This window comes from Cryptomeria japonica, chromosome 10 (genome assembly GCF_030272615.1).
Source record: "Cryptomeria japonica chromosome 10, Sugi_1.0, whole genome shotgun sequence".
Lineage (NCBI taxonomy): Eukaryota > Viridiplantae > Streptophyta > Pinopsida > Cupressales > Cupressaceae > Cryptomeria > Cryptomeria japonica.
Genome location: NC_081414.1, coordinates 858,110,599 through 858,120,971, shown reverse-complemented (window position 1 = coordinate 858,120,971; position 10,373 = coordinate 858,110,599). Strand labels below are relative to the sequence as shown.

The window sequence follows — 10,373 nt, the reverse complement described above, 5'->3', positions numbered from 1 at the left end:
ATAAGGTAGTTGATGCATTGAGTAGGAGGTTACTAACAGTGCAAGCAGTGCAACTCAAAAGTATTGGAGTGGATAGTTTCAAGAATTTGTATGAAGAAGATGAAGACTTTGTTGCCGCCTACAAGGTTTTCCAAGGGTTTGGAAACCATTTTCATAGTGAATATGCAGATTACACCTTGCAAGATGGCCTTTTGTTCAAAGGAGGACAACTATGTGTGCCTAAAGGGTCTATGAGAGAAAACTTGATGCAAGAGAAGCATAATGGATGCTTGAGTGGACATTTTGGTTTGAACAAGACTTTGGAACTTGTCCAAAGGTTCTACTTTTGGCCTAAAATGCAAAGAGATATCAGAAGATATGTGGAGAAATGTGTGGTTTGCCAAAGAGATAAGGGTACATCTTCCAATGTTGGTCTTTATCAGCCTTTACCTATCCCCAACCGGCCATAGGAGTGTATAAGTATGGACTTTGTTGTTGGTTTGCCTAAAACCAAATCAGGTTTTGATAACATCTATGTTGTGGTAGATAGGTTTAGTAAGATGGCTCATTTTATTCCATGCAATGTCACTCATGATGCTAGCCACATTGCTCACTTGTTTTTCAAAGAGGTTATTAAAATTCATGGTTTACCTATCAACATTGTGTCAGATAGGGATGCAAAGTTTATTGGTCATTTTTGGAAGACACTGTGGTAACGATTAGGTACTAATTTGTCTTTTAGTTCAGCCTATCATCCCCAAACGGATGGCCAAACTGAGGTGGTCAATGGAACACTTGGAAATCTACTTAGATGCTTGACAAAAGAGTATGGTCAAGCTTGGGATCAAATCATCCATCAAGTTGAGTTTGCCTACAATGATAGTGTGAATAGGTCAACCAGAAAAATCCCTTTTGAGGTGGTGTATGGCATTCATCCTAGAGGAGTTTTGGAGCTCAAACATGTGGGAAAGATGGGACAACAGAGTGGACATGCCTTGGACATGGCTCAATCAATGCAAGAGGTTCATGAGCAGGTTAGGACAACCCTATTGGACACTACTCAAAGGATCGAGGACAAAGTGGATGAGAAAAGAAAGGATATCCAATTTGTTGTTGGTGACATGGTGATGGTGCATTTGAACAAGGCAAGACTTCATAAAGGTGTCCCTAGAAAGCTTCAGATGAGGAGGATAGGTCCTTGCAAAGTTTTGGCCAAATATAACAATAATGCATACAAGATAGACTTACCCGGTGATATGGCTTTATCACCCATTTTTAATGTGGCGGATTTGGTGAAGTATAAGGGCACACTTCTAGCAAAAGATAGCAGAGTCTTAGAGGTCTCTCAAGCACTTTCAGACCTACCCTTTGTACCCATTCCCCAAGCCGAGAAGGTGTTAGATTCTAGAGTTTTGAAGAAAACAAGGCATACCGCCCCTATATGGAGCACTTGATCAAGTGGAAGCACCTTCCAATGTCAAAGGCTACTTGGATACCTAAGGAAGACTTCTCTAATCATGGAGTTCCACTTTCTTTGCTACCTCAAGGAGTTACTTGACTTCTTTTCATTAGGGGAGTATGGTGCAGGAGCACTTAGTTTTGAGTGTGATTTCTTCATTTTGGTGTGTTTGTTCATAGTTTGGTTTGGGATGGTGAATAAGAGTCTTCTATTAGGTTCTCATATTTTTTTGAAATGGTTTGGTACGTTGAATGTCCATAGGACAAAGCATTTGCTCAATTTTGGCTTGTAAGCCATTGTAAGCCTAAAATGACATAATCTTGCATTTTGATGTACCTGAATAGGCTTGTTTGGCATTGGAAAATGTTAAAATAGTAGTTTTTAGTCATCCTAGATGGTTTGGAGAAGAAAACAAAGCATGTAAAGCAAAAAATGCACTTTTTGGCAAAAGTTGTCAAAGTTGCTTGACAACTTTTTGCAATGTTGAGCAACTTTTTGCATTTTTGAGCAAAGGGTTGGTTAGGAAACCGATGGAGAGTTAGTTAGGCCAAAAATTACATATAAATACCCCGAGCATGAATGTAATGAGGTTGGTGAATGCCTGGAGCAGATTGGAATACAAATTGGAGACCATTTTTGAGTTTTTACCTTGTGTTTTCCAAGAATTAGAGTAGTAGTCCGTAGTTAATGGATTGATTGCATTTCTATTATTTGCTTATTGTTTTGTACATGTTCTTGTAGTTTTCAATAAGCATCTTGATTAGTTTTTGTGCAGGTTTGAATTGAGTTGTTAAGTTTGTAAGCTCTCGACCTGAGTAGGGGTTTGAGAGGCCCAAACATGGTTCCATCTTGAAGTCCTTAGAGTTATTCTCAATAACCCTTGGGAATCGAGCCATGGAACCTTTTTATAGTGTACATAGTCTTTATTTTCCTTTGGAGGTCATTGAAAGGCCAATGAGCATCATTTCTTAGGCGAGCTCAGTCATAGCCCGGTTAGGAAATGAGTGAAATTATGCAAGTGCTTGTAGGGATGAGCAGGGTTGGAAGTGAAGAGTGTTTGGCATGAACAAGTGGGGTGTGGCAGAGCATATGTGTGAGTTTGGATGTGTGGCAGTTCAAGGAAGACACCAAACCCTTGGAAAAAGACCAAAACAAGCCTAAAACCACCAAAAACAAGCATTTCTCGGGTTCTGTACCTGTAAGATCAGACTAAGATTTCTCATTTCATAATTGAAAAGTACTTCCAAAAGGGTACTCAGATCACTAAAGAGTTTGTGTGGGTCTTTGGGGAAATTGTGAGAAAATCCACAAAAACCGGTTTGGTAGGGCTAGTTGGGGCTCTAGGGCTACTAGGCCTAGAAAATAGGGGAAGGAAGGAGTGATGGGGAAATGAATCAAACCCATACTCAAAAATAGTCGACTACCCTTGGAAAACATCATGAACACTTACTACAACCTCTGCAAGCATTTGTTAGGAGTTTGAGAGTGTAAGGTGGGATTTACCCTTGTGAATCTCAACCATGCCTGAGCAACCAATGAGCACATCTTGATTGGGAGCACTCTTAGAGAGTTGAGGTGTCTAAGTTGATTAGTAGACCAAATGAACAATGAAGGGAGCCCACTAGGACAACACTTACTGCCTTTTGACAAAGGATAGACTCTCTTTGAGTACACCTCCCCATCAAAAAACTAAAGTGAGTTGTAGGTATAACAATGACAATTTATCAAAGGACTATGTGTGCATAGATAGCTTCCACAAAGCAGATGAGGTGTCTTTGGTTAAATTATAAATAACATCTAATTTTACCCCATGGAGAACCCAAAAAGTATTCACTTCACTACATAGTATACTTTCAAACAAGATAAGATCTACAAAATAACCAATAACAATAAATTTCTCCTATCAATTGTAAGCATAATCAAAATTCTAAACTAAAAAATCAACATTTAAAAGAATTTCAAAATTCATACCAAAGAAGAAACCTTGAAAATAAAATTGTCAAATTACTTTACAAAGAAATTACACTACCCACTCTAATCCACACCACTCCAATATTAACAAGTGAAAGAAAAGACTCAAGCATTATTATAAGCACTTTGAAGACCAAAAGCCTTAAGAATATACAATAAATACAAGAAGATATTACATATTTTTACAATATTAAATACGGATATGATAAATAAAACCAAAATTATAAAACAAACATCAAACTAAAACAACCAGTCCTACTCTCTCACTCAAATTATTATTCAAAAATTAGCGAGAAAGATTCGATAGGGTGGTGTGAACAATTTGTTTAATTTTCAATAAGATTTTCTGGACATTAAATCTTAAAGAAAAGAAGAGTCTCCAAGCAACTGACTTTTTTTTCCTTAAAATGATAAAAATGTAGACGTCGCACTCATTTTCATTGTATTTTAATATTGTATCAGAGGGCACTATCCCTCAAGCTTTGAAATGGTCAAGGACATTTAATAAAGTTTAGTCTTAAATCTGTAACAAATTTGTGGACCTGACGGACTGAAAAGTCTTCTCTAATATGAATTTTTCTATACATAAACGACATGTCTGGATTCTTCCTCCATTTTTAGTTTGCTTTCTGAGATAACTGGAAAGAGTAAGCTCGAAAGATTTCATTATTGTTCAATGAAGTTTGGTAAGGAGTTTGTGGCACAAATGGTGCCCGAATGGCACGAGGCTTACATGGACTACAATTTCCTCAAAACTTTCCTAAAAGATATCATGCGCTACAAAAACAGGCCAAAACCTTCTCTCAAAGCCAGCAATCCTCCCCTGGGAGGGATCAAAAAGGCCATCACTTTCAGAGCTTTTAGCGGTCTCATGAGACGAGATAGCAGCCATATTCATTCCCTTAACAAGGAAGAAGAAATCATACTTGTAAGATGTTTTCAGTACATAATCTTTAATTTAGGAACTCATAAATTTCTTGTATAAAGGTTTTATTTGTTTATTTGCAGGTGAAAAGTAAGGAACAGGACGGAAAGGATTCGTACGAAACCATGTTTTTAATGGCTGCAGAGGAAGGGCGTGAATATGATGTGATTTTCTTCAAGAGATTAGACGAGGAGCTTAACAAAGTGAATTCATTTTATCGCAGCAGAGTTGAAGAGCTTGTCAAGGAAGCGACTGAGCTGGATAAACAAATGTCTTCTCTGCTTGCCTTCAGAGCCATTGTGCGCAATAAACCTGGTCAATGTTTTAAGACGACCGATATCGAGGGAAAATCAGCTTCGGCTTCAAACCCTGGAAAATATTCTGGTAAAGATCTCAATTATTTAAATATTTACAGTTATAATCATCTACATTTTTTAGTCTGGATTTATCATATAATACTGAAGTAGAGTAGCTTCACAACACCTCAAAGTAACGGTATGGAAGATAAAATATTTGATCTTATAGAAATCAATGATGAAGCCAATCTTAATAACTCCTTTGCTTCAACGGTTTCGTAATCTATTATCAAGATGAATGGAACATAAAATAACTATCAAATCACAATCTTTATTATTGAGCTCATCAATTTCTACAATTTCCATAATTTTATTTAAGCTGACTTTGCCTATTCCAACCGCATGATTTCTGATTAAATTCCATGAATTACAGCTTGAACTCATCAATTTCTACAATTTCTATATACAATTTTACTTAAGCTAACTTTGCCTATTCTAACGCATGATTCCTAATATGAAGTTTTATTTGAGCTAACTTGGATTACAAAATTGTCGCAATGTTCTTCTATACAGAATTTGCATTTTAAATATTTTCCTTGATTGTTAAGTTCCATGAGTTACAGCTGGAATTCATCAATTAGCCTATTCTAGCCGCACGATTCCTGATATGAAGTTTTATTTGAGCTAACTTGGATTACAAAATTGCCTCAATGTTCTTCTATATATAATTTGCATTTTAAATATTTTCCTTGATTGTTAAGTTCCATGAGTTACAGCTGGAATTCATCAATTTCTGCAATTTTCATATACACTTTTATTTAAACTAACTTTGTCTATTCCAACCGCATGATTTCTGATATGAAGTTTTATTTACAAATTGCTTCAATATTCTTCTATATATAATTTGTCTTTTAAATATTCTCCTTGATTGTTAAATTTCATAAATTATAGCTTCAATTCATCATTTTTTACAATTTCCATATACAATTTTATTTAAACTGTCTATTCCAGCTGCATAATTTCTAATATGAAGTTTTATTTGAGCTAACTTGGATTACAAATTACCTCAATATTTTAATTATAAATATTTTTCTTGATTGTTAAATTCCACGGCTTGAATTCATTAATTTCTACAATTTCTATATACAGTTTTATTTAAGATAACTTCACCCAGCCCGCATGATTCCTGATATGAAGCTTTATTTCTGTATGCAATTTAATTTAAGATAACTTCGCCCAGCCGCATGGTTCCTGATATGAAATTTTTATCAGCTAACTTTGGATTATAAATTACCTCAATATTTTGCGTTTTAAATATTTTTCTTCATTATTAAACTCATGAATTACTGCTTCGATTCATCAATTTGTACAATTTCCCTATTCAATTTTATTTAAGCTAACTTTGCTTATTCCAGCCACATGATTCTTGATATGAAGTTGTATTTGAGCTAACTTTGGATTATAAATGGGCAAAATATCCCTGTGCATATAATTTGCGTTTAAATCTTGTGGGTCTTTCCAGGGCCTTCTCATATGGAAGAGATAAATGAATGAAGTCATGATCAACGCCGACGGCACTGTCGAGACTGAAAGCATGCACGCCAGAGCAGAAGCAAAAGCAGATAACGAAATTGAAATGACCGGTCTCGGGTTCGAACCTCACGCACCCCAAGCAGCTCCAGCTGAGAGGCAGATCCGACACAAGCTAAGAAGTAACAATAAACCACATCCCATTGAGATTATGAAAGATGTAAAGATAAGGATTACACCAGACACCCCGCGATCTACCATACGAAACATTCTCAACAATCCGGAGAATCAGACATTGAGCAGAATAGATCTCAGGAGAGGCAACGAAATGGTCCGCACTGCGCTCATTGAATTTTATGAGAAATTGACCCTCGTGAAAAGTTACAGATAACAAGAATGCATTATTTATTGTATATGACGTGCAGTCGCTGTATTTTCTGATCTTTGTCTTTGCCATTTCCCTTTGTCTTTTGTCACATTCATGAACTGAGATTCTTTTCTAGAATTCCTTTCTTTGATTTTTTTGGTGCATGAATGTATGAAATAATGGGGCATAGGATTGAATGTTTCACCTAAAGTTTGTTTTGGGATGTGAAGTCCAACGGTCACATGACTTTTCAACTTTTTGCTTTAGTTTATTTGTTTATATGTTTTTTTCTGCTCGTTTATTTTTACAATTGGTATCAGAGCTTAGGTTGACTTGAGCAGAGATGGAGGAGAAAGAAGTAGGTAAAATCAAAGTTCAAAAACTCGGACTCACCACGAACTCGGCAAACCAAAAATTTGGACTCGGACTCGGACTCGTGAAAGACTCGCGAAAGACTCGGCAAAAAAAAACATCATAGTTTTACAAAAAAACATAAAGAAATTAATGCATTTAGAGAACATAAGAGCCGTAATTGAAATATTATACATGTCATATGATCAACAAACGCGCAATATTTGAAATTTCATCATTCATACTCATAGTTTCAAACTTTCAACTCTAAAATGTATGATCCCAAGATTTCTTCAATGCTAATTATGTTGTTATATGGAGCCTAATCAGACTCGAAGGTTAAATTTTCCCTACTTCCATCAACGCAGTTTCCCCCTATATTTTTTGACAGGGGTTTGGGGGCAGCACCCCGCAAGGCCAAAAATACTTTTATTATTTTATAAAGGCGTCGGGTGTTATTTTTCTATTGGCTCACGTCCAATTAGGTTTACCCCTTAACCCCCAAAAAAGTCAAAAAGGGGGGGAGTTACATCAAATGAAGGAAAAAAAATGGAAAAAAACACATTTTTAAAGCTTGCCTAATGGTTTTTTTGGGTCGCGCGAGTCCATCTGAAAGACTCGCTAGTCCGTGCAAAAGACTTGCGAGTCTTTCAAATGGATTCGCCTTGCGAGTCCTTGGCGAGTCGACCTGTGGCTCCCACGGACTCGCGAGTCCGTGGCGAGTGCACAAGTTTTTAAACTATGGGTAAAATTCATAACTTGTATAGTAGTAAAACTGTGCTTCAAAAGTCGTGTACACTGGTGAGATGGCTGGAAGAAAGAGGGGAACTTAGTTAAAGAGGAGAATCTAGCGAAAGAGAAGGATGTTGGGATTCTTATTTGCTACTCTCTTGAACCAGCTTTGGCACTTATTGGCCAAACAGTTAATGGTTGGGAATTTGTTGGCATTCGTGTGGTGAAGGTTGAACCCCATGATGCTGGAAAATAAGCCATTGTTGAAGAAGAGGAGCTCAAAATATTGCAGGAGGAAGAGAGTATGCCATCAGAAACCCAAGTTAAATCTATTGTTGACTCCCAGGATGAGGAGGGTGCAGATTGGAGTGAGGCAGCAGGGCAAGAAAGCCTGGGAGAAATTGTGGCTTTAGAGGGCTCTGCAGATGGCATAGCCTTAGCTAAGATAACGAGGCACTCCCATGAAGACTACGAGCCTATGGATTTGGATGACGTAGTACAAGATAAAAAATGGTTTTCTGGTTTGAAGCAGAAGCGGTCATTGACAAAAGGAAAGGACAATGGGCATCACTCCAAGCGGTTTTAGGCATCATAGGAAGAGAAGGGAGATATGGTTCACCAACCTTATTGGATGGATGTGGATGATAGTGTCAACGTGGATGATGACTAGCCTAAGGTTTTGAGGACCTACGTGAAGACGCAACTGGAATCAAAGGTTGAAAGTAAAGCTGAGAAGGAGATTTCTCCTGCTCCTGAAGTGCCCATGGTAGCCTTGAAAATCAAAAAGCTAAAGATAGTCTTCATGAAGCTTCAAAATAGGTGGTGAGGCACGACATCGGCTTTAACCTGCAGCGAAGTGCAAGGGGGGGGAAGGGCAGCGACAAAGCTCATCGCGGATCACAAAAGACTCCTCTGTGGCCTAGTGGGGGTGTCATTTTTTGCCCCAAGCTCGAAGATTGGAGCATCAAAATCAACAAGAAGGATAAGCATCTCATCATTTCTATGGCTCTCTCGCACACCGCTATCGACAACGTTGTAATTGACAGCTTCAATGAGAATTTTGACACTCCCAAGACTAAGAATTTTGTTGTTGCGCTCAAGAATTGGGGCATGGATGTTAATTATGGGTAGCTTGGACAGCTATTCGTCCTTACCCAGAAATAACAACATTAGTTATGGGTAGTTTTGGACATCTGTTCGTCCTGACCTAGAATTAGAAAATGGTTGTTTTTGTCAAACAAGTATTGTTAGGATAAAAACAATTGTTATTTAATAGTGGCTCTTTTTAGGTGACACCTCATAGCCAAAATTAGTTATTGGTTATTGAGTTGTCTTAGTCTCAGCCGTTGGTTTGAATTAATCTTGGCCGTTGGTTTTCCAACAGAGTAGTATAAAAAGGGGTCATGGGTCATTTGGAAAATAAGAAGTCTTGAGAAGAACTTGCAGTGATAGCAAATAGTCTTGCAGTGTTAGCAAGAGGCGCAATGATAGCGTTGATATAGCAGTGGAGGATATCAGCAGGAGATATTAGGAGTTTGTCAGAGTTCTACCAGTAAGAGGCAAGGAATTCTTTTATAATTCTTATATTGCTGAAGATTAATATATTTTCCATCTGTAGAACTGGTTTTCCCTTAGGGGTTTTTTCCAGGGACGATTGTCCAAAAATATTGTGTCCTTGTGTTGCTTATTTCTTTCCGTATTTTTAGTGAAGTTGCAGTTGTGTTATTTTTAGATATTCAGCTGTAAATTTATTTTCAGCAGTTAAATAATTTTTATGAGATAGGAGATTAATAATCAGTGACTGCAATAGAATTTCTACATGGTATCAGAGCTTTGTTGAGGGTAGAAAAGGTTTACCCTAAGAAAAGGAAAGAAATTTGAGTTTGACCTCTTTCGAGTTATTGTTTTCCTTTATTTCTTTGAGATGGCCTCAGCAGGTTTGAGAGATCAGGACAGATTAGATGGTGCCTCAAATTTTGGTGTCTGGAAAGCCAGAATTTCTTTCTTGCTGGAAGAGAATGGTATCAAGGAATATGTTACCAGTACTGTAGCTGTACCTACAGATCCAGTACAATTTGCAGCATACAAGAAGGATGATGCCAAGGCGAGGAGGATAATCCTTGATGGTGTCAAGGACCATGTTGTTCCACATATCGCAGAGTTAGATACAGCGAAGAAGATGTGGGACGCTATTCTGAATCTGTACCAGAATGCTACCACTAACCGGAAGCTGATTCTTAGAGAAAAATTGAGGAATACCTGGATGAACAAAGGAGAGGATGTTACAAGTTACCTCACCAGGCTTAGACTTGTCAAGGATGAGTTAGCAGCTATTGGAGATAAGCCAAATGAAGATGAGCTAGTAAGAATAGCCCTAAATGGGTTTTCTAAGCAGTGGGATGTCTTTGTTCAAGTTATTAATGGACGAGACACCTTACCAAGTTGGGATCGACTTTGGAGTGATTTCACTTAGGAGGAGCTTAGACTAAGCCTTGTCAATGGAGCCAACAATAAGAGTCAGAAAAGTGAGGTAGAACAAGAAAATGTTGCCCTAGCGGGAAAGGGGAAAACAAAGAAGGGATCTAGCAAAGGAGCAAATTCACAAATTGAAAAGAAGAAGAAGGACCTATCTAAGATCAAGTGCTTTGCTTGTCACGAGTTTGGCCACTATGTCAGCGATTGCCCACAAAGGAAGAAAGATAAGAAGGGAAAGAACCAAGTGGCAGCTTCAGCAAGTGTAGAGGAGCTCTCTAGTAGATTGGA

General features: G+C 37.7%; 1 protein-coding gene across 1 annotated transcript; it reads left to right on the top strand.

Annotated features, from left to right (window-relative positions):
- The first annotated feature begins 3,955 nt into the window (after positions 1–3,955).
- LOC131049131 (phosphate transporter PHO1 homolog 3-like) lies at positions 3,956–6,512 on the top strand. The gene is made up of 3 exons (XM_057983161.2): positions 3,956–4,337; positions 4,418–4,718; positions 6,153–6,512. The coding sequence occupies exons 1-3, from the start codon at positions 4,086–4,088 to the stop codon at positions 6,182–6,184; spliced, it is 585 nt and encodes a 194-aa protein (XP_057839144.1). The 5' UTR covers positions 3,956–4,085; the 3' UTR covers positions 6,185–6,512.
- The last annotated feature ends 3,861 nt before the right edge of the window (positions 6,513–10,373 follow it).

Bases quoted from the DNA above. Each gene is read 5' to 3' on its own strand.
- LOC131049131 (XM_057983161.2), top strand. From the start codon at position 4,086: ATGAAGTTTGGTAAGGAGTTTGTGGCACAAATGGTGCCCGAATGGCAC. The intron at 4,338-4,417 runs GTAAGATGTTTT...GTTTATTTGCAG, and splicing joins AGGAAGAAGAAATCATACTT to GTGAAAAGTAAGGAACAGGA. The intron at 4,719-6,152 runs GTAAAGATCTCA...GGGTCTTTCCAG, and splicing joins AAACCCTGGAAAATATTCTG to GGCCTTCTCATATGGAAGAG.